Genomic DNA, 24,161 nt, shown 5'->3' with positions numbered 1-24,161 from the left:
TTACCTAGGGAGGTGGTGGAGTCTCCTTCCTTGGAGGTTTTTAAGGCCCGGTTTGACAAAGCCCTGGCTGGGATGATTTAGTTGGAATTGGTCCTGCTTTGAGCAGGGGGTTGGACTAGATGACCTCATGAGGTCCCTTCCAACCCTGATATTCTATGATTCTGGCATATAAGGGTACATTTGTGATTTCCCCAGGGCCCAGCTAGTCTGTTCTTGCTGGATCCTTGTGTAAATAAATATTTGTAGCCTGGACCAAACATTAGGAGAGTATACAGAATAGCCTTAGTAAAGGTGTTACCTTGGTATTTACCAATTACTGAACTGGTTAAGAATCCTAACCAAACACGCAATGTGTAGACACTGTCTTAGAGTCGGTTTCTCACTTATAGCGAAGGAACTTATGCACTTTCTCTTGGCCGGGGATCGTCTTGGTGGGATATGCAGGAGGAGGTGTCACTTCATCAGCTCCCGAAGTTTCCTTTCACTTTGGAAAAGTAACATTGGCCAATTTGGAGTTTGAAGTTGAAAATAGTCTGTCACATCTTCACCTCCTCTGTTTCCTTGCTCAAGTGTCTTGTTTTCAAATAACGTCAGTAGCTGATAGATTTTTATCATTCCTCCCCCTGAAAACCACTTTTTGCACAAACTGATGTTAAAATTTGTTTCAAAGTCTGACATAATGTGGTTTGTGTGTTAAATTGAGATACAAAGCAACATTAGATACCTCAAAATATAAAAGCACTGTTTGTCTTTTATCACAAAGTACTTAATTCATTCAATTTTCGGAATACATTTTACTTAATGAGATGCAACTCCAAGTTTTTGAAAAATGGAAGGGTTTTTTTTTGGTGGAGAGTTAAAGATAGATTTGATTATCTTCCAAATGGAACTATGGTTGTCACCTGTCACTTATTCACTTATTAAACATGTACTTACTGATCGCAGGAGAACTGTCGTCATCCTTTTGTTCCAAAAGCAGAGCATTTTACTGCTTGAGCTAAGGAAAGATCTCAGTTAGCTGTCATCTAAAGAACTACCCTTCAGTTCTTCCTTACCTGCTGCTAACCAATGGATTTCAAGGTACCCTCTCACATAGTGTCAGGGCTTTCCATAGTGATTAATCTCTTTGAAAAGTTTGGAGACAGCTGTCAAGCTTTTTTGAATTACAGGTATCCAGAGAAACATTAGACAGCAGTCAAAATTGCAAATAGGAAATATTTAGACTCCAAATTTCTTAACATCCTTGAGGTAGGCTTGGAAGATGTTTTCATAAATATTTTGTTACCTAATCTTTTCTTTTGTTACCTCGCGATCCCTTTTGTTTGGTTCTTTCTTTCTAATGGTAGAGGTTTTCCATTGATTCTCAACGTAGACTATACAACTAATTAGAATTTCATTGCTACACTCTGTTTTAATGGGGAAATTCCAATAAACGTATAAAAACTCGTAGAATACTTGAGGCCTTGATTATATTTTAAAAGTGTTGCAGTAATAATTGTATTTTTCTTTTTAGCCCTAGCAGACAGCCTTTTGTGCTGTTTGGTAACCACTCGAGTAAAGAGAACCTGAACTCTGGTAACTTTAATTTTCCATCTGAGGGACATCTGGTTCGAAATACAGGCCTTGGCGGAAGTACTGCTAAGCACATGGTGAGCTTTTTAATAACTTACCTTTTTTTTCCCCCAGCAGTATGTTTTTGCTTTGCTAAATTGTTTTTCTTTGTATTACAAAATGCTTATTGGTGATCAGTCAAACTGCCAACATGTGTGCAATACAAATATGTATTCTGAAAGGTTCAAGTAAAGCAGTCAGACCTTTAATGAAAAGGGAGGAAACAGGAAATTGAAGTTGCTATGGGACAAATCCTACAGCCCCTCTTGGAAGCCAAACTTCCATTGACTTAAATGGTGTTCCACTCATGGGGTGCACATGATTGGGCCCAATATGAAAGAAGACAACTTTCTAAGGACTGTGCATAGTTGAAAAGATAGGGAATAATATCCTTGGCATATATTCTGACTGATTCGAGGCTGCAAATAAAAATACTCTCTAAAGATGCATAATTTTTCTAACTTTTTTCTTCAGTAACTGAAATATGAGTTATGGTTGAATCCTAAAACTCTTGGTTAATATTTCTAAAAATATACTGTATTAACACTTTTAGTAATTTTTTAAATAACTTGTTAACTCATTAATTGTACTCTTCATATTTCCAAAACCATTGTCTCCAAACCTCATTACGTTTTTAAACAACCAGACAAACCTCAAAATCCCTGTAAAGCTGTCAACTGTTAGATTGTTACTAAAATGAACTTTTAAAAAATTTACTTGTTTCCATTTTCAAGTAAAAGTTGAGTTTAAAACATGTCATGAGCTCGATGGCTCATTGCGCTACCATGCAGGGGATGCATTTTGGGAAGCGACCCCAGGGAATACAGATCCTCAGTCTGGCTGGGCTGGGTGCATCAAGAAGGTAACTCGAAGCGAAGGAGGAGAGGTAGTGTGCAAGTTGCATTGTTTAGTTGTCCCTAGTAGCCAGTTGAGGAAGGCTTTGAGCGTGTCTGTAACTGCTTGCACAGTTGCTACTGCAGAAGATGTAGAGTGTAGTTTATTAGGTACAGGTAATTATGGAGCAATGGCCTGGTAATGATTTTATGACTCCACATGGGCTAGAGCAATATTTAATGAGTCACTGCCTTATGGAGGAGCATGGGGTTGGCCCATTCCACTGGTTAGGTAAACAAGAAAAGATCATTTAATGTTCCAATGTAATTAAACTTCATTCTCAGTTTCCTCCCCTCTCTCATATTATTCCCACATGGATACCAGTCATACTATTTTTATGTTCACACACATGGGTGGGATTCCTGTTAGGAGCACCTGTTGTCTGTCAGAGCCAGATGTGATTGCTTCCTGATAGCATGCATCATGTCAGTGAGCCTCAGAGGGCTAAAGGAGGCGGTACAGCTAACATGACATTATTCTGCTCTCTTAGCTAGTAGGATCCACTGATAATAGCATTAAATAACAGGGCAGGGCAGCCAAGGACAGCTTGGCAGAACTTGAGGCACATTAATGGAAAGGAGTAATTTATATACAAACCTGAAAACACATTCTTAATTCACATGGGGAATTCACAACTCATTTTGTTTTCAAGGCCTTTTTGAACTATGCATATCAAGTCAAATATTGAAATACACCTTTAAAAGGCTTAGATAACTTTTTAAATACAACTGGTCCTGGTTCATGCACCTTCAGTAGCATTTCAGTAGCTAGAAAATTAAGGCAGATTTTAATTAGCCATCTATTTATAGTTGTTAATGTTTATACCATTATTTATTGACTAAGACCCACTTACATCTTATTAATACTGACAACTAGGCTGTACAGTGTGTATCTCCCAAGGGACCTCTGGCTTGTTCAAGGACCTATATTTTTGGAACAACTCACATTCCTTACCTGGGTAAGTCTCTCAACATTTTCTCAAAGTATTTAAGGAACATCTCTTGATTATTTGTAATAATTTAGCAGCAGGTGCATTGCTTGTAGAGAGATTGAAAGCATAGACTATTTGATTCCCACAGCCGTAGAGACTCTGTAGAGCAGTAACCCATGCAAAGAATCCTACCTGACGAGGTTACCATGACCATGTCCCTCCACCTGCACCTTTCACTAAAATCTGTCGAAGGTTTTCAAGGAATTCTCCAGAAGTAGGTCTTTTGGAAATAAGGCAAAAATGGAGCTTAAACTTTATTTAGTTTGAAAGGTAGTTTGAAAATACCTAGGGAAAAAGTCACAAAAAGTAGGGGAGAGGAAATCTTTCAAAGCCTGGGGATGCATGGTGAGAGTAGAATTGAGTGAGCCTGGTAGAAATATTCCGCTTTTAAGGTAAAATCCACGCCATTCAAGTCAGTGGGGGGCGGGGAGGGCCTTGTGTCTTAGCTACTTCAGTTCAAAGTCACATATTTAATTTGGTTAATGTTGAGTGTGAGTTTAAATCCACTAAAGAAAAAAGAAAAAAAAGTTCAAGCTCAAATGTGCTATATGATTGTCACCACTAGAATGTCAAAACATACCTAGGGTACAAGTTACTGCCTGGTTTAAGTATCGGAACATAACTGCAGTATCTCAGCTACCTCCATTTGGTAACTATTGACACATGACTTTTAATGATTGCTTCATTAAATTGTACCATATTGGAATATTATGTACTTACATTTTTAAGTTACAGATTTATGTGATATTCATTGTCTTATCTTGATCCCCATAGCATTTTAAAAATACATACTAATAGGGCCTGATGGTGCTCCCTTTGAAGTTTGCATAATTCCCATTGATTTCAAGGGGGAAGATTCAAGTTTCCCAGTGTTAAAATTTTCAAAATTTGTATGGAACTCAGATATTTTGGCAATAGGGGTCAGATGAACTTTCAAATATCCTCCAGCACCTGGAGCATGGTTTATAAAATACAACAATAAATGTAAAAAATAAGCTTTGGGGAGTACATAAATCTTAATAATAAATTGTGAGTGTAGTCATCTCAAATATCTGTTCCAAGCTATTAGCAAATATTAAAAACAATCAGTTGCACACCTAGTAAATTTCAAAATATTATGAGACATGCTTGCTTTAGTTACTGTAGGAAGTTCGTAAAGAACATCATTTTGACTGCATTAGTGTTTTACAGGTTACAAGAAAGTGTTAAACTTGTCTGTTACAGAAGTTTATAGAAATCAAAAGGAATTCAAGGTGGTAATTACGCGGCAAAATCACAACTCTTCTTTTGTTAAAAGATGATGATTTTACAGGGAAGATGAGAGAAAAGAGTTCATACTGTTTTTTAGTCCTTTGTCTCAGTCTTTTGTTGTCTGAATAGTCTACCCAAGCAATGGTTGCAACAATATTATCATCGTAATAAAAACATTGTATACTTTGTTCCTAGCTATGAGATTATATTAAATAGATTTCGTCAAATGCCAGTCTATTATGTGCAGTTAAGATTTAATCTAATTTCATCTGTTAATTAGCTGTTTAAAATACTCTTAAAAAAAAAAAAAAAAAAACCCTCAACACACAAATTCCAATACATTTGCTTGAAAAAAGATTCTCATAGTGCAATATTTATAGCCGCCTAATAAATAACCAGTATTCTAAGATCTTGATATTAAATGTTACACCTGCATGTAATTTTCAACCAGATCAATTTACCATACAGCCAGTCTTCCCTAGAGAAACTTTGCTGGTAGTAGCTCAAGAAGACCATTTAACCAAGATTATTCCAATGAGAAGCAAATGACTTAATAGTAGCTGAAAGCCCATGCTGTCTCATGGCTGGGGCAGTGGTGATTGGGTGCATTACCTTTGATACCACAAAGATGTGGGTATCCTTGGCATAGCATAGATACATGCCTAACTGTAGGTGTACATTGCACAGGAGTAATTCATAAGTCAAAATGGCTGAGAACGTAATTGGGTGGAGACAGACTGCAAATCCCAGTGATGACTGAACCTGCTGATGTTCTGAACAAAAAATAAATAAAAAAGTGCTCTCTGCTATGCTTGAGGCAGTTTGCATTGTTTCACGCTGACTCAACAGACATTATAGGCTTCATCATGACAATCCTGGAGTCGTCTTATATAGATAGGCTTTTTTTTAAGTTAATAACACCAACTACTGAATTACATCACAAGCTACAGATTAATAGCCTATTGGTCCTTTAAAAATAAAAAAACGTGCATCTTTTTCAAGATCAAATGACTTCAGATTTTGCCAAACGTATTTGCAAAAAAAGTTCTTCCCTATGTAGTCTCATCTATATTGCCTTCCCCCTTTATCTTATACTCCACAAGTTAAGTGAGGACGTAGAGGAAATTTATTTATCAAAAGAAGGTTTACGTCATTTCTTCTCATTGAAGTTGTATGCTTAAAAGCAGTAATATAAGATCTAACAGCCTCCCCAATATATAAACCATAGCATAAGGGCATTTCAGTAGATTAACATTTAAAGGTGTTAATGGTTGGTGTGCATCTGTATTTAAAATGACTTGCGTTAAATAATGTTCAAGCTCTTAAATCAAACATGCTTGAAAAGAGACCATTAATGAAATCATGTTTTATATTTTTTATAGTCAGCAACAATATACATACATCACAACTACCATAAACATTCACCTTTGTTATTTAGAATTGATTTTATTGTAGTTCATACTTGAGAAGTCTTTGCAGATAAGACTTTTCCTTGTGTAATGTTTGTAGAAAGTGTGGATTGAGTATACTACTACACTGTCCTTCTTTCTTCTCTCCCCTCTAATATCCTTTTTTGTAATTTTAAAATTAGCGAAGCTCTTCAGTTCCTACCCTTTTTTGTTTGTGAGCATCACCCAGCACACGCTGGTGCACATGCAAGTAAAACAAATGAAAACCATTGATATGTTACTATCTTGCTGCCTTTTTGCTTTAGGTGTATACATAGCCTATATATGGCCGTGCCAGTAATGTTAAACTTTGTGACTGAAGCAGTTGAACTGTCATTTTTTACAAACTTAAACAGAGTAAATATGGTTATTCATAGTATTTTGCAACTTCTCAGGTGTGCAACTATATTTTTGAGACTTTTCATGATTTATAAAAGGAAACTCCATCCCTTTGTCTTTGACCAATGGAGGGCTTAAAGTAGTCACTAGAGCCCTGCAAATCCGTGGGTATCCGCTTTATATCCATGGACCATTTCTGTGGATACCAGTGTGGATGCGGATACAAATTTTGTATCCACGCAGGACTCTGATAGTAAGAGTGGGTGGGTGGGCAGCTGTGAGGAACCATGATGGGGATCCTCCGCCTGCCCTGGTCGGGGGGTGGGGAGGGGGGTAGGGAAAGGGGCCAGGGGCTTCTCGGGCCCCATGTCCAGGGCAGGTGGAGGGTCTGCCGTGGCTCCCCACAGATGCCTGCCCGGCTCTTATTATAACTGGGCTGCAGCTTGGAGCCACCCCCCGGCCAGAACAGGTTGGGGAGAGCCGCGCGGGCAGCTGTGGGGAGCCTGGGTCCCTCCACCTGCCCTGGGCGGGGGGCTGCTTGGGCCCTTCGCCCAGGGCAGGTAGAGGGTCCGCCACAGCTGCCAGCGCATCTCTTCCCGACCGGGGTCGGGGGGTGTGCCTCGGAGCCTCAGTCCGCAAATCCGTGGATGCGGATATCCGCAGATAATTTTTGCGGATCGGATGTGAAGACACATTTGTGTATCCGCGCAGGGCTCTAGTAGTCCCTATTCAAAAGGATTCGGCTCTGCTGAACTGAAGACCATGTGAGCTCTGCTTTTTACTTTTAATGGAAGCCAAACTGAACATGTAATCCCCCAATCCTGAAAACATTTAAGCATGTGAATAGTCCCATTGAAGTTAATAGGACTCCCCATATATGAAAAGCCAAGCATGTATGTGTGCAGGATTAGCCCCTCCTCACCAAGGTTTTAAAACCTGGGTGCCTAAAATTAAACTCCTAAATTACCGTAGAGAAACTGCCACATAACTATATTTAGGGATTAGCCTAATTTTCAAAGATACTGATCACCTGCAGCTCTTATTGACTTCAGTGAGGCTTGTAGATCCTCAGTACCTTTGCAAAATACGCTACTTATATTGAAGTGCCTCAGTATAGTAATTTGGGAGTTTCTGGTAAATTAGGAGTTTAACTTTAGGCTCCCAGGTTTGAAATGTTTGGCCTTACCATGGTACTGCACATACTGGTACAAGTTGTAGCCAGAAATTTGCTCTGGTGTGTGTGTTTTTTTTTTTTTTTTTTTAAACAAAACCTACCTATCAAAGCAAGAGCGCAAACAAAATTACCAGCCACAGTTTATATAAAATAGGGTTACCATACGTCCGGATTTTCCCAGACGTGTCCGGCTTCTTGGGCCTCAAATCCCCGTCTGGGGGGAAATCCCAAAAAGCCGAACATGTCTGGGAAAATAGGGAGGGGCCAGCGCCGCTGGGCCGGGGGTGCTCGGCCGGGGGCTGGCCCGGGGGTGCAGGGTCGGGGGCCAGCCCGGGGGTTGGGGGCCCGGGGCTGGCCCGGGGCCGGGGGTGCTGGGCCGGGGGTGCTCGGCCCGGGGCCGGCACCCCAGGAGCCGAGCCAGGCTGGGGACACCGGGGCTGGCCGCCGGAGGGAGCCGCTCAGTTGGGGGGGCCAGACTGGGCCGCGCCTCCTCTCCCCCCCCCCCCCAGCTTGCCTGCTGCCTGCTTCAGGCTTCCCGCGAATCAAATGTTCGCGGGAAGCAGGGGAGGGGGCGGAGTTGGGGTGGGGACTTTGGGGAAGGGGTGGAGTTGGGGTTGGGGGCGGGGCCGGGGCCCTGTGGAGTGTCCTCTTTTTGGACACTCAAAATATGGTAACCCAATATAAAACAAGAAGTAAAGATGACTCTGCGAGTAAAATGTAAATACCAATTGTTTAGCCTTTTGAATTCATAATTCTGCTTTCTTAAAGTAGATACCCTTTGCATTAAATTCATTGCATAACCTCATGTATTAGTATTTAAAATTAACTTGAAATATTTCAATTTCATACAGGAAATGACAATGAGATGCACGAGAAAATTAAACAAGTGTAAGCTATCCATTTTTACTTTTCCCCCCTACTTCTCCCTCCAATTCCACTTAATGACAATAGGTCCCAAACACCTATTTAGATGGGGATGGCTGCTGATAATTACAGTGCAGTTTTGTTTTTTTAACAGAGCTCTGTGTATCTGTAGGAAGGGGAGGCTTTGTTAACCACATGCTTAAAAGATGAGAAATCTGGAAACTGATATGGAGTATAGGGACTGTTATTTGATGTGATATCACTGCAGCACCAAAACAATGTTTTAAATAAAATAAAATAATTTTAGGTCTTAGACCTTAGTTCCTCCTGTGTTACTGATACATGGGACAGTCCAGTTTCTCCACTGATTATGGTCACTTGCTAGTTGTGGTTCTTCTTGGAGTTTGTGCATTCAGTATCTTGTCACTATCTTCTGCCAGTTCTTCCTTAGCCTTCCTTGCCTTCTGTTTCCTCTCTCAAATATCCAGTTAAGTGCTTGCTTACAATGTCTCCTATTTGTATTTGGTGGAAAAAAACAGATGATGTAGCTAGATCATATGGTAACAGTCTTTTCATTACTCTAGTATCTCAGGAGGATGTTAAACAGAAGCTACTAAAGTTAGAAATTTTAAAATCAGCAGCCCTGGATAACTTGCTTCCGAGAGCGTTAAAAAAGCTGCCCGAGTATCACACTGGACCATTAGTAGTTGGTTTTCAGTAAGTCAGGAACACACAGTATGTTGCAGAAGAGTGGAAGAAAGCCAGTGTTGTCAGTATTTAAAAAGGGTAAATGGGATGAAATAGGAGTATGAGACTATCCAGGTGGGCTCAGTGGATGATCCTGATAAGGATGCATGCTGGTGTCTCCTGGAGTCAGAGGCATGGTCCCAGTGCCTATGGTGACTTTGCCAGTCTATTGTACCCAGTAGCACAGTCTCAGGGTCCCCCACAGGATCAAACCCTTAATACAGTACATGTCCTATTGTGCCATATTCATAAAGCTTGACCTCAAAAGTTGGCTGTTTCTCCTATGGTTCTCTCCATGTAGAAAAGCAGCATTTGACTCAGTTTTTGATAGAGGCTCATGGATTAAGCTTATTTATTTTTTATTTAAATGTTTTTAGAGATCATAAGTTTAGGCCTTAACGCATTTTGTATTAAATTTGGATTTCATTGTAAACAGGTTTATTTTTAAAAAAGAAAAACATATAATTTAAATAACAATAAAAAATCTGGTTTTAAAATACACCTCTACCTCGATATAACGCTGTCCTTGGGAGCCAAAAAAATCTTACCACGTTATAGGTGAAACCGCTTATATGGAACTTGCTTTGATCCACCGGAGTGCGCAGCCCTGCCCCCCTCTCCCCCCCCGGAGCGCTGCTTTACCGTGTATATCGGGTCACGTTATCTTGGGGTAGGGGTGTATCCAACTTTTTTAACTTTAAAAAACTGACTTTCATCCCCCCAAGTGCAAATAAAATGTCATGAAAATAAATCCACTAGGCACAATATTAGAGATTTTAAGGGGTGTCTACTCTTTTTAAAGTAAGGCATTGTGTGGGTCTTGCCCTGTAAAAGATTTCTGGATTGTTATGAGAAAAGACAAACTTTGGCTATAGCAATTCGTGTTCTGTTTGTATTTGTCGTTTCAGTAGGCTGTTGTCCCAAATATATGCTGCTGTTGTGGAGGCTGTCCTTGCTGGTATTGCATGCTATGCCAAAACTTCCAATGCAACCAAGGTAATTTAAAATGCCTGTCCTGTATCTTGTAGCAGCAATTAACTTGTTGGCTTTGTCTTCAGAATGTTGCATACATCTGGCTTTAAGGAATACCTTCTGGATAAAATCCCGCCTTTCTATTTTCCTTTTTGGCTTGTATATACATTACAGTAAAGTTCATATAGTCTTTAATTTTGTCTAAACTGGGTTATTTGACATCAATCGCAAGTTACTTTGCATTGGTAAGGTGGCCTCCAGCAGGACTTTCTGAAATGTCCGTTTTAATTAGTGCTGTTTCAAAGTTTTACGCATACAAGGTGTGTGTCTGACCTTGTGAAGTTTGTTAGTAATCTGGGCACTCAGTAGTCTGGCTCAACTATGGTATTGTGCCTCTACTGCCCAGGATATGGTTTCTGTTCAACATCTGCATGCACATCTAGTTAATGGGAATTCTGTAAGCATATATATAATTTCTTTTGTTTTTATTTATTTTGTTTGTTTATTTATTTTATTTTATTTTATTTGCAGGCAAAAGAAACAGCAGAAGAAATTCTTATGTCTATGCTTGATTCCTTTCATCTAACACAATTTAAAACTGCATTACAGTATGTAACTTTGGATATTTATTTATTAGCTTTTCTGCTCCTAGTGTCTTAACTCAGTTGTTTTCTTTGGGGAAAAGTTTCACTTAAAACATATTTCTTGTTTTTAAATTTGATGACTAAAGTGCAGATTTAAATTGAATTGGTAGAATAATAATTTCAGTTTTCTTCCTCTACACATTCTCCTAGCCACTTGGAAAGTTAGTTTAGCCTTAAAACTGTGATCAGTTTCTTTGCATGTAGTTTAGCATGTAAAAATGATATGATTCAAGCATGATCTACATTTACAGCAGTGTGTAGGGTACAGACACTACATGCCCAGCTAGGACAGGTATAAAAAGCAGCATACGGTGAGGCACCGAGAGCATAGTGTCCGCCACATCTGAACCCTAAGGAGTATAGATCACTCTATATGCCCAAACAGTGCCTCCTATGTCTACACTGCTATTTTTAACAGTGTAGTGTACTGCAATTTCTCCCCTGCTGGAGTCTCTTTCTCCATCACAATGAAAGGACTCTAGGAACAGGGGAAGGTTGTCGTAGCCTTTCCCCAATGCCTTCCTCCTGCCAGAGCCTTTCACTGCCGCACATAGCTACACGTTCCCTACATGCTACTGCCAGTATAGACTAGCGTAGTCATTAGCAGATCTCTAGGAATAAAAAAACATTTTAACTGGATACTCTTCCTTTATTTTTATATTTTTTGTACACAGCTCCAAAATATCTTTTCAGATTCAAGCGGTGAATAATCATGGAAGGTCAGTATTATTTTGTTTCATATGGGAAATAAGTAATTTTAATGCTAGTCAGCAACATAGTATTTTTAGCCTTCACAAAACACATTAGAGAAGACATTATGATCTTTAAGTTTGTTATAGCAAATGAGGGCAACCATTAAATGCCTTAGCATTTGTATACAGAGGCAATTTAATGGCTTGTTATCCTTCTGCGTGTATTTATATTTTTATGGAATCTTAGTAGCACTTTAAAAATGAAACAGCTGGGTAGAGCATCTTTATTATCTCTGTTAATATATAGGAGCAGCAGGCGCACATTAAGAGTTTTCATTTAAAAATAAATTTGTTTGAAGTAAGTTTTTTCTTCTCTAACTTATGGCATCTTACATTTTGCCACATTGTCTAAAACCAAATTTTATCTGATTGACTAAAATGCCCTAGAGGGATAGAACACTTCTTTCAAGTAGAAATAGTTATTTTGGATGGGTATTGTAAACTCTCATTTAAATTATCTAGTCTTTAAATATTGAAATATTATTCTGTTTTAGAATTATTCCATTGGATAATGAGGATAGCCTGTACTTAGTTAAAACTGTAAGTAGAACTATTCTGTGCTGTGCAATAACTTCCAATGATGGGTATTTCTAAATGTTGTAGTAATCTCTACCACAGTGAACTACTATATATAAATTTAAAGATCTGTTTATGAAAAAATAACTCAAGATGTCAAGAATGCAGTAAGGGATTAGATAGACTTATTTTTGTAAGATTTTTGAGTTCAGTAAACAACAAATCTCTGCTGTCTTTGGTAGATGGCTTTTGGATGCAAGAACTGGTTAGCTCCTGATGTGTTTGGGGGCTTGGCCCAATAGATAGGGCAGGGAACTTGAGCTTAGGAGACCTGAATTGGATTCCATTGGCTGAACCAGAGTTCTTATCCTTGTTGTACTTGTGTGGCCTTGGGCAAGACACTTAACTTCTTTGTTTTATTTTCACCATATGTAAATAGGGATGATACTTATCTCTTTGAAGAGCTTTAAGGTCTATGCATGAAACTTTTCATTAGTGCTAAGTATTTAAATGCTAAAAGACTCTTTTACAAGAATCAATGGCTGGAAATTAAAGCCAGACTAATGAAAATTAGAAATAAGGCACACATTTTTAAGAGTGTTGGTTACTGACGATTGAACAAATGACCAAGGGAAGTGGTGGATTCTTCATTTTAGTTCTTCAAATCTAGAAAGGCATCCCATCTTGAAGATATACTTTAGCCAAACACAAGTTACTGGCCTCATTAGAGGTAACTGGGTGAAATTTAATGGCCTGTGTTATACAATGGTCAGAGTACATGATCCAGTGGTCTCTTCTGGCTTTAAAATCTGCATATCAGTGTTTCCCAGAGTGAGGCTTTTTTCAGCATTGGAGATGAAAGAAAATTGGGCATGATTCCAGCACTCTCCAGCCCCCACTACAAATGGAAGACACTGGGGAGTAAGTGCAAAAAAGGGTAGACTTTTAAAACCTGAATGCAAACAAATGGAGGGGGGAGGGAGGGAGAAGATTAGGGTTGGAAGAAAAGGAAAAAAAAGTAGCAAGGTGTGGGTTAAGGTACAAGGGAACCTAGGTCTAATACACAAATCCTTAAAAAGGTTGGAAACTACTTATCATGAATCTGGCTTTTAAAAAAATACAAATATTTTTGGCATTTGGGACCATCTTTGGGTGAGAGCTGTTGCAGTAATTTATTTCTTCAGTCTCTGCACATTCACTCTTGTGGGATTGCACATCCTGGTGATGAGCTAGTTAGTTGTGAGAATGTGCGATCCCACAAGCATGAATGCACAGAGACAACTGGCAAGTAACCTCTATCGTGATGATTTAAGGATTAAAGAACAATAACAACCAAGATTTTCAAAAGATGCAGTAGTAACACTGAAGTCCAGATTCCTTACTTAATGTGGACATATGGCAACAGTTGCAACTTAAATCTTGCGTCTGTTTTTTCTCTTTTTCCTGCAAAACTGAAAATTCAGCCATAGTGTGTACAGTTACGTATGAACTGCTTGCCCTGCATGGCTGGCTGTCTTGAGCTGCTCCACCTCCCTCCTTGTTTCCCCGGGCAGTGGGTTGGAGAGGACCTGGAGAAACCTGGGGAATTTGAGAGAGCAGCCATGAACCTCTGGCTTCAGAATTAAAGTATTTTACATAGCAGGAGTTCCACAATTCAGATCCTGTGAACCTTATACTCCAACCTAGTTCACAATTGTGGTGTTCATGGTGCTGTCGTCATCATGAATAAGTTGGATTACGACCAAAAGGCTGCTAGACAGCTCTCTAACACCACATTCTACAAGCCATTATCCTCTGATCCCACTGAGGATTACCTAAAGAAACTACACCATCTGCTAAAAAAAACTCCCTGACAGAGCACAGGAACAAATCTGTACAGACACATGCCTAGAACCCCAACCAGGGGTATTCTATTTGCTACCCAAGATCCATAAAACTGGAAATCCTGGATACCCCATCATCTCAGGCATTGGCACCCTAACATCAGGATTGTCTGGCTATGTGGACTGTCTCCTCAGGCCCTACGCTACCAGCACTCCCAGCTATCTTCGAGACACCACTGATTTCCTGAGGAAACTACAATCCATCGGCGATCTTCCAGAAAACACCATCCTGGCCACTATGGACGTAGAAGCCCTCTACACCAATATTCCACACAAAGATGGACTACAAGCTATCAGGAACAGTATCCCCGATAATGTCACAGCTAAGCTGGTGGCTGAACTTGGTGACTTTGTCCTCACCCACAACTATTTCACATTTGGGGACAATATATACCTTCAAGTCAGCGGCACTGCTATGGGTACCCGCATGGCCCCACAGTATGCCAACATTTTTATGGCTGACTTAGAACAACGCTTCCTTAGCTCTCGTCCCCTAACGCCCCTACTCTACTTGCGCTACATTGATGACATCTTCATCATCTGGACCCATGGAAAGGAAGCCCTTGAGGAATTCCACCATGATTACAATAATTTCCATCCCACCATTAACCTCAGCCTAGATCAATCCATACAAGTGGTCCATTTCCTGGACACTACTGTGCTAATAAGCGATGGTCACATAAATACCACCCTATACCGGAAACCTACTGACTGCTATACTTACCTGCATGCCTCTAGCTTCCATCCAGGACACACCACAAGATCCATTGTCTACAGCCAAGCTCTAAGGGGAGGTCTTCACTACAGGAGGGGGTCGATTTAAGATACGCAAATTCAGCTACACAAATAGCATAGCTGAATTCGACGTATTGGAGCCGACTTTACCCCGCTGTGATGACGGCGGCAAAATCGACCTCTGCGGCTCCCCGTCGACGGCGCTTACTCCTACCTCCGCTGGTGGAGTAAGCGCGTCGATTCGGGGATCGATTGTCGCATCCCAACGAGACGCGATAATTCGATCCCCGAGAGATCGATTTCTACCCACCGATTCAGGCGGGTAGTGTAGACCTAGCCTAAGATACAACCGCATTTGCTCCAATCCCTCAGACAGAGACAAGCACCTACAAGATCTCTATCAAGCATTCTTAAAACTACAATACCCACCTGCTGAAGTGAAAAAACAGATTGACAGAGCCAGACTAATACCCAGAAGTCCCCTCCTACAAGACAGGCCCAACAAAGAAAATAACAGAATACCACTAGCTGTCACCTTCAGCCCCCAACTAAAACCTCTCCAGCGCATCATCAAAGATCTACAACCTATCCTGAGAGATGATCCCTCTCTCTCTCAGATCTTCGGAGGCAGACCTGTCCTCGCTTACAGACAACAACCCCAACCAGAAGCAAATACTCACCAGCAGCCACACATCACTGAACAAAAACATTGACCCAGGAACCTATCCTTGCAACAAAGCCCGATGCCAACTCTGTCCACATATCTATTCAAGTGACATCATCATAGGACCTAACCACATCAGCCATACCATCAGGGGCTTGTTCACCTACACATCTACCAATGTGATATATGCCATCATGTGCCAGCAATGCCCCTCTGCCATGTACATTGGCCAAACCAGACAGTCTCTACGCAAAAGAATTAATGGACACAAATCTGACATCAGGAAACATAATACTCAAAAACCAGGGGGAGAACACTTTAACCTGTCAGGTCATTCAATGACAGACCTGTGGGTGGCTATTTTACAACAGAAAAGCTTCAAAAACAGACTCCAGTGAGAAACTGCTGAACTCTAATTGATATGCAAATTAGACACAATCAATTTAGGTTTGAATAAAGATTGGGAATGGCTGAGCCATTACAAACATTGAATCTATCTCTCCATGTAAGTACTCTCATACTTATCAACCTGTCTGTACTGGGCTATCTTGATTATCACTTCAAAAGTTTTTTTCTCTTACTTAATTGGCTTCTCAGAGTTGGTAAGACAATTCCCACCTGTTCATGGTGTGTGTGTGTGTGTGTGTGTGTGTGTGTGTATATATCTTCTCACTATATGTTCCATTCTGTGCATCCGAACAAGTGGGATGTAGCCCACGAAAGCTTATGCTCTAATAAATTTGTTAGTCTCTAAGGTGCCGCAAGTACTCCTGTTCTTTTTGCGGATACAGACTAACATGGCTGCTACTCTGAAACCATTTTATTTTAAAGAATTGCCAAACAAAAACTGTTAGTTTATAGTTAAGGATTTAAGTACCTTTTTGAAACCACACAAGCTTACAATCATTCAAGAAACCCAAATGCTAAAAAATACTGAAATCACAAACTAAGGTAACAAACAGTTGTTAAAAGCAACAGAGGGTCCTGTGGCACCTATGAGACTAACAGAAGTACTGGGAGCATAAGCTTTCGTGGGTAAGAACCTCACTTCTTCAGATGCAAGTAATGGAAATCCCCAGAGGCAGGTATATATCAGTGTGGAGATAACGAGGTTAGTTCAATCAGGGAGGGTGAGGTGCTCTGCTAGCAGTTGAGGTGTGAACACCAAGGGAGGAGAAACTGTTTCTGTAGTTGGATAGCCATTCACAGTCTTTGTTTAATCCTGATCTGATGGTGTCAAATTTGCAAATGAACTGGAGCTCAGCAGTTTCTCTTTGGAGTCTGGTCCTGAAGTTTTTTTGCTGTAAGATGGCAACCTTTACATCTGCTATTCAACCTCCCTGGCCACACAATAGCAGATGTAAAGGTTGCCATCTTACAGCAAAAAAACTTCAGGACCAGACTCCAAAGAGAAACTGCTGAGCTCCAGTTCATTTGCAAATTTGACACCATCAGATCAGGATTAAACAAAGACTGTGAATGGCTATCCAACTACAGAAACAGTTTCTCCTCCCTTGGTGTTCACACCTCAACTGTTAGTCTCAAAGGTGCCACAGGACCCTCTGTTGCTTTTTACAGATTCAGACTAACACGGCTACCCCTCTGATACTAAACAGTTGTTATGCTTTTTATAGATACATGCATAAACTGTAGACTTATTTGTGCTTATTCTATACCTTAGGTATAGAAGTTTTAACTTCATTATTTGTCTTGCTTTTAAGTTAATTTTTTATACAGTTTGATATGGACTGATATAACACTAGGAAAAAAAGCTTCCTGTAGAATCAGTTTAGTATTTTATCATGTGACTAACGTGGCTGCTCTTTAATTGATGTAGTCCTTGTTTATCCCTTGGTCCTAAAGTCTCTTAGCTCTCAGCTTTTATGCCTCCATTTTTCCATATCTGCATAAATAGAGTCAATGCGTTGAGGCTTGGTATAATATTTTATGGGATGTGACATTTCATTGTTCCTTCTGCATAGGTGGTGTATTTGATAAACAGGGTAGTAGAGTTAAGTTTGATCTAAAGAGACGTTTTCTCTTGAGCAATAATCTCACTAAAATGTTCTAATAAAACAAATGTGAACTCTGTTAATAGAACTGAACAGTTCTTGTTCATTTCCACTGTAATCTAGCATAGTTTTTATGTTAGCACTGGTTAGTTTATACTTGGGATTAAGAATTGGGTAGTATATTTAGGAGTGAGGAGATTACATTTTCAGAGTGAAGCTGATTCAGACACAATTCAGTTTTGAGCTGTGAGATTTGAGAGATTATGATTTGAGGCAACACATTCTAGTTACATTTGTTAAAATCCCTGGGTACTCCATTTCCCTTTGTCTGTGGAAGTATATCATCTCAAGCAGCTAAAATTTGAACTCTGTTTTGATTCTAACAACATTTTAGATAAAAATTGAAAAATTATAAAAGGCTCTCCTACCTCTCCTCCCTTCTCCCTCCCCATTTGCTACAGGCGGCTATGACAATATATGACATTCCAGATTTACTAGGAGGAAGGGGATGCTTGGGATCTGTTGTCTTCTCAGAATCATTTCTGGCATCACAGATATTTATAAAGGAAAAAGGTAACTTTCAAGCTCTTGCATGCAGATTACTATCTCTTAATGTTGTTTTTATCAATTCATAATGTAATTAAATGGAGTAGTAAAGTAACTTCTTGTATGTTATCACTGCTATTTTGAAGATTCTAGTAAGTAAAGACCTAACTAAAAATTGTAATTTGCTAGTAATCTAAGGAATCCAGTTGTTTAATTTTAAGGGCGAAGATTGCATTCATTTTTCCTCTGGAGCTAATCTAAGGGACTCGTTTGTTTCCACTATCAGCTTCATAGGATTGCTAGACAAAAGAATCTCATGCATAATTGCCTTCTCAGTTTTTCAGTCTCATTGATGTTCTTGTAATATAAAAAAGGACAAATAGAAGCACCTGATTTACCTTCCCTATACCTTTCATTATTTTATATATAGTTTTCTCACCCCGTAGTATTTATCTCAAAGCTAGAAACGAGTAAATGAAAATTAAAAATGAACTGGATGCAACTTTTATTTGTTTTTTAGAACAGTCTTGATTTAAAATACAGGATAGTAGGTAACCTTCAACCAGCTTCAAACCCCACTAGATATTTTCCACAGTGCTGGAGTCGAAAAAAGCCAAAGGTTTTGGTAACACAGCCATTTGTTAGGAATTCCTATAGCATAAGATAGAAAATTTGCTCAAGACATTGGGTTCTAACCAAGTGGATCATCTTTTTTTGCCATGTGAGGAGGGTTTTATCTGATTCTTCTGGATTGCTAACTCTCTTTAAATAAATAAAAGCACCTTAATACCAATATTACGTATGCGGAAGTGTTCTGTTTAATCTTGGTCAGGACTGTTTTTTCCCAAAGCTGAACTCCATTTTTCCTTGCTTTCCCAGCTCCACAAGAGGAGAAAGGGGGAAAATGTAAAACATGTTTAGCCGAGGCAGTAGTGGGAGTCAAAGGGAGAAAATAAACAGCTGAAGGGTTGAGGGACTTTGGCAAAAAGGGAAAGTCAAATAAGAATCCTAGAGAGGAATGAGGACTGTTAATCAGTGTGCTCTGCAGTATTTCTGATGGATGGATGATTGTCTTGAAAAGGCTGGGAACCCTGTCATGTAAGGAACACCGATCATTTTGAGAATCAGTATTTTATAAGTAATAGCAACTTGAAATCCTCATTGCTGGTAATGGAGACTAATAGGAAAATAAGGTGATTTGATAAGCTATGTAAATAGTTCAGAAGGAATAATACTTCTGTTTTATTTTTTACATTTGCTTTCCTACAGATGGCAGTATTAATACAGAAACCAGCTACATCATTCTTACTGCAGCTATCCCAAGATATGTTTCTTGGCTGGTTAGTATAGTGCAACTTAAGTATTTCATTCCCTGTAAGTTTTTTGTAAATGCATTCCACTAGAATAAAAAATAGGTAAATATAAACGTAGAAAGTATGTGTGAATATCTAACTCCATTTATTGGTAAGTAACACTCCTTTTAAAGAATCTAAAAATGGCTTATGTAAAAGTAAGTAACTGTTGTACAGTTTATCCAAGCTGACAAGTCTCATTTTTGGGAAGCGAATTAATTGTTGGGCACTTTATAGCACTTGGATAGCTAACGTGACTTGTGGTCAGTGTAGAACTGCTTCTACAAAATTGGAGGTCTGAGGCTAGATCCTCAGTTCGTGTAGCTCCTGTGAAGTCAGTGGAGCTATGCTGATTTACATCAGCTGAGGATCTGATCCCTGGGGGAGAGTCTACTAAAAATTATCTGAGGAAGGGGTCTCTTTCTCCAGCCCTATTATGCCACTTTGGCCTTTAGAGGTTGCTTTAACTGGAGCAGACCCTTGGATGTCAAAGTTATGCAGTGGGTTGTTTTGGCCCCCACAGCAACACAAAATTGGAAAGGTGCAAAGGTGGCTTAAAGCACAGAATCTTGTCCCCCACCTTTGAATATCATTAGTCACCCAGTGCTGTCACTAAAGCTGTATAAAGAGCATTTGTTTCCCATGAATGTTGAGCAGCATTTTTATTATTAAAGCAAGTTTAAAATCAGATCATTAATCCACTGTGAATATAAATGGAAAATGCAATTTGGTTTTGCCTGCAGGTAGAAGATAATGAAGTGAAACTGTCTGAAAAGGCGCAGCAAATAGTGAAGGTATGTAATGATATAGTGCTTAAACTAATTGCTAATCCAAGGTCAACTTATTTAGTCAAAACATAAGTTATGTTTTCAAGATCTGATCATCACAAATAACTAGGGCTGTCAAGCAATTAAAAAAAATAATCACAATTAATTGCACTGTTAAACAATAATAGAATACCATTTATTTAAATATTTTTGGATGTTTTCTACATTTTCAAATATATTGATTTCAATTACAACACAGAATATTTATTTTTGATTACAAGTGTTTGCACTGTAAAAAGACATAAGAAATAGTATTTTTCAATTCACCTAATACAAGTAGTGTAATGCAATCTCTTTATCATGAAAGTTGAACTTGCAAATATAGAATTATGTACAAAAATACTGCATTCAAAAATAAAACAATCTAAATTTTTAGAGCTTGCAAGTCCACTCAGTCCTATTTCTTGTTCAGCCAATTGCTCAGACAAACATTTGTAAGTTACACTTTCAGGAGAAAGAGATTGCACTACAGTACTTGTATAAGGTGAATTGAAAAATACTATTTCGTCTGTTTACAAATATTTGCACTGTAAAAATGCTAATCAAAATACACACTTTGATTTCAATTACAAAACAGAATACGATATATATGAAAATGTAGAAAAACATCCAAAATATTTAATAAATTTCAATTGGTAGTCTCTTGTTTAACAGTGCGATTAAAACTGCGATTAATCAACAGCCCTACAAATAACATGTACTCCTATAATGGACTATGCATAATGTATTTTTTGGTTAGTCTTTCTGTATATAAGGAAGTTTGTTCTTTCTCTCCCCCTTTTCCCCCCGCCTTCAAACTACATTGTACAAAAATAACAGATTGACTGTGAAGCAGGGCTTTGAAGCTGTGCTCCGGCTCCGTTCCAGCTCCAGGCAAAAACCTGCAGCTCCACTTCTCTGGAGCTGCTCCGGGCTCCGCTTCAAAGCCCTGGATATGACAGAAACTCAGTTTTAGGTTTTCTTTACTGCAAACAAGCCACTAAAAACTAACATCAAAAAGAGTTCTATTAATCAGTCATCTTTGGAATGTTGGTTTTAAATAATGTTACCCCCTGAGTTCAGTTATCAAAAATATGTATTGAAAAGATCAATATTACTATACATATATATTTTTTTAATTTATAGAGGGCTATATGCCTGCAATAAATAACTATATATATATATATATAGAGAGAGAGAGAGAGAGGAAGTATGAAAAAAATTGTGTAGCATCTGGAAATATCTAAAAAACCTTTAGTTTTTCCATCTGTGATTTAATTTGTAGTTGCCATAACCTTTCAAAGTAAATTTTTGTGATTTATGTTCCTATTAAACTGTATAACATGCTTTTAGTTCAGTAGACTGATAATATAAAAACTAAAAGCCCATGTTCTGTGAATATGAAAAATAATTTTAATAGGTTTTATTTTACAAAACGGTGTGTGGGGGAAGCACGTTTTAAAATGATACTCCAGACCTTTGTTGTGCCATTAAAAGCCACCTTATCTTTGGATATGCAGAGATTAGGTGCAATACTTACAAAGTTAATCAAAAAGGGTCTAATGCACTGATATTGCTTTTCTCAATTTAAAACTTTACCATTTACTTGTTTTTGCTTTATCTGTTATTTCTGTAATTCAGTCCTTTAATGGTCTGACAAGAACTCTACAAATATTTATAAATTTTACTTTTAATAAAATATTAAAAGCCTTTATTTTTATTCAGAATTGTATTTACAGAACAGAATTTGGTCTTATATAGAGCATTTTTTGTAATCCAGGTACTTAAATAACAAATAGTAATCTAGTGACTGTGTAGACAAATGGAGTAGCTATTATGCACTTAGCAGTTGCTGTCTCATAAGTTTGAACACCAGCAACTGTTTAATGAAAGAGGAAAATATTGGCCACAAAACTAGACATCTTCTATATCTGAGTACTATCTTTTAACTTGCATTTGTAGAGTCACCAGAGAAGCGCAAAGGGGGTTTCTCTTTTTGAGCGATGGTATATTTTAATGCAAACCCATCCTCTTACTGCGTAATGTAAATCCAGTGTGTAAAATGGGATAAAACTTGGTCAGGTTCAGAGTGAATAGTCACCATCACCAATACAGTCTATGTTACCGTAAAAATTTCTGCTTCCTTTTTAGGAAGATGAATCCTTCCTAGGCACTTTCCTCACAGGAGGTGATGGAGCATATATTTATTCTAGCAGTTCACAGGTTATGCCTGAGGAAGGTGAGTTTTGTTTTCTTTTGTAAGTGTTTAAAGAATAGTTCAGCATTCTAAGGGCATGTCTACTCTTACTTCCGGAGCAATCAATCCAGCGACGGTCGATTTATCGCATCTAGTGAAGATGCGATAAATCAACTGCCGAGCGCTCTCCCATTAACTGGAGCAAGAGGCACAGGCAGAGTCAACAGGGGAGCGTCAGCAGTCGACTTACCGCAGTGAAGACACGGTAGTAAGTAGATCTAAGGCCAGGTCTACACTACCCCCCTAATTCGAACTAAGGTACGCAACTTCAGCTACGTGAATAACGTAGCTGAAGTTCGAAGTACCTTAGTTCGAACTTACCTTGGTCCACACTCGGCAGGCAGGCTCCCCCGTCGACTCCGCGGTACTCCTCTCGCCGAGCTGGAGTACCGCAGTCGACAGCGAGCACTTCCGGGTTCGACTTATCGCGTCCAGACTAGACGCAATAAGTCGAACCCAGAAGTTCGATTGCCAGCCGCCGAACTAGCGGGTAAGTGTAGCCAAGGCCTAAGTATGTCCACTTCAGCTACATTATTCATGTAGGTGAAGTTGTGTAACTTAGATCAATTTCCACCCCCTCTCCCCGCCCCCGTGTAGACCGGGCCTAAGTAGTTACACAAATCTAGAAAATGTGAAGCATGTAGTGAAGTAGGCCCTTCCTTGGGTTGACAAGCTACACATGAGGCAAATTATAGATCTAGATATGGTATACTTATGCTTGGCTTGAAACTCCAAGTCTTCTGCTTCCTTGTTCCTACTGAAACTTTTGCTTCCCTGGAGCTTCTGTCCCTCATCCTAACCCTTCCCCAGTGTAATCCTTACTGCTTTGAAGTAATTTTGGCTGCTGCATTTCCATTGAAACCACAAAGAAATCCTTGATGTTCCTGGTCCCTCTCTGCTCTAGCTAAAACCATCTCTTCCTGGTATTGCATGTGATTTTTGCCATCTGTCTCTGAAGAAACAGCAGACGGTCTTTTTCTTTCTTTTTCCTGCATAAGATAAACTGATGAACCAAGAGACTCAACATCTTTATTTTCAACTGAAACAAATTCAGAATAACTCTATTATTACTGGTGGCACCTTAAAGACTAACGGATTTATTTGGGCATAAGCTTTCGTGGGTAAAAACCTTACTTCTTCAGATGCATAGAGTGAAAGTTACAGATGCATGCCTATTATTATTATTACTGTGAGGACTTTTCCTTTTTTTCCTGGCATTATATTGATATTCTCTGCTTCGTTTGTTTCTTTTCATATTTTAAGTCTGGAAGCTCACAAAGTAGTATGTTCATAAGCAGCAAACTATAATTTATTAAGAATTTAAGGCAAATTCACTTTGTCCTTCTGTCCAGAGAAGAGAAATTTTATTATGGTGCCTAAATACGAGATAAAGATGCTGGAGAATTTACATCTTTTCCAGTGCTTGGCAGAAGTTGAAAATTTGGTTAGGGGAAAAAAGTCCTGCAGCAGTCTAGTAATATCTATTCAACATGTTATTTAGTAGTAGATATAGAGATAAGCATGATGTGCCTTGTGCTTAATAATTTTCAGATTGCAAGTTTGAGTTTAGGCTGATTACAAGGTGGAGAAATGTATTAAGCCACCCATAGCAATGTTGTGCAAAATGAGCTTTGGGTCTCTTTATAGTGTGGGAAGAGAATAATAGTGGTTTTGGGTTTGGTTTTTTTTGAACTGTTTAGCAA

The 24,161-nt window shown here is 39.0% G+C and overlaps 1 protein-coding gene across 3 annotated transcripts in view; it reads left to right on the top strand.

Annotated features, from left to right (window-relative positions):
- DNAAF9 (dynein axonemal assembly factor 9) overlaps positions 1–24,161 on the top strand; it is a 132,609-nt gene that overhangs the window by 58,498 nt on the left and 49,950 nt on the right. For 2 of the 3 annotated variants that reach the window (XM_065597288.1, XM_042855612.2), the window contains 11 exons: positions 1,514–1,649; positions 3,382–3,463; positions 8,560–8,596; positions 10,228–10,315; positions 10,823–10,899; positions 11,610–11,654; positions 12,182–12,227; positions 17,959–18,070; positions 19,313–19,383; positions 20,139–20,189; positions 22,353–22,440. In XM_065597288.1, coding sequence (XP_065453360.1) covers positions 1,514–1,649; positions 3,382–3,463; positions 8,560–8,596; positions 10,228–10,315; positions 10,823–10,899; positions 11,610–11,654; positions 12,182–12,227; positions 17,959–18,070; positions 19,313–19,383; positions 20,139–20,189; positions 22,353–22,440 — 833 coding nt within the window. The remainder of the gene's footprint in view (positions 1–1,513; positions 1,650–3,381; positions 3,464–8,559; positions 8,597–10,227; positions 10,316–10,822; positions 10,900–11,609; positions 11,655–12,181; positions 12,228–17,958; positions 18,071–19,312; positions 19,384–20,138; positions 20,190–22,352; positions 22,441–24,161) is intronic. The other variant, XM_042855613.2, reaches the window with a different exon arrangement.

This window comes from Chrysemys picta, chromosome 5 (assembly GCF_011386835.1).
Source record: "Chrysemys picta bellii isolate R12L10 chromosome 5, ASM1138683v2, whole genome shotgun sequence".
Taxonomy (NCBI): Eukaryota; Metazoa; Chordata; order Testudines; family Emydidae; genus Chrysemys; species Chrysemys picta.
The sequence above is the reverse complement of the archived record's forward strand: the minus strand, read 5'-3'. Positions and strand labels throughout refer to the sequence as shown.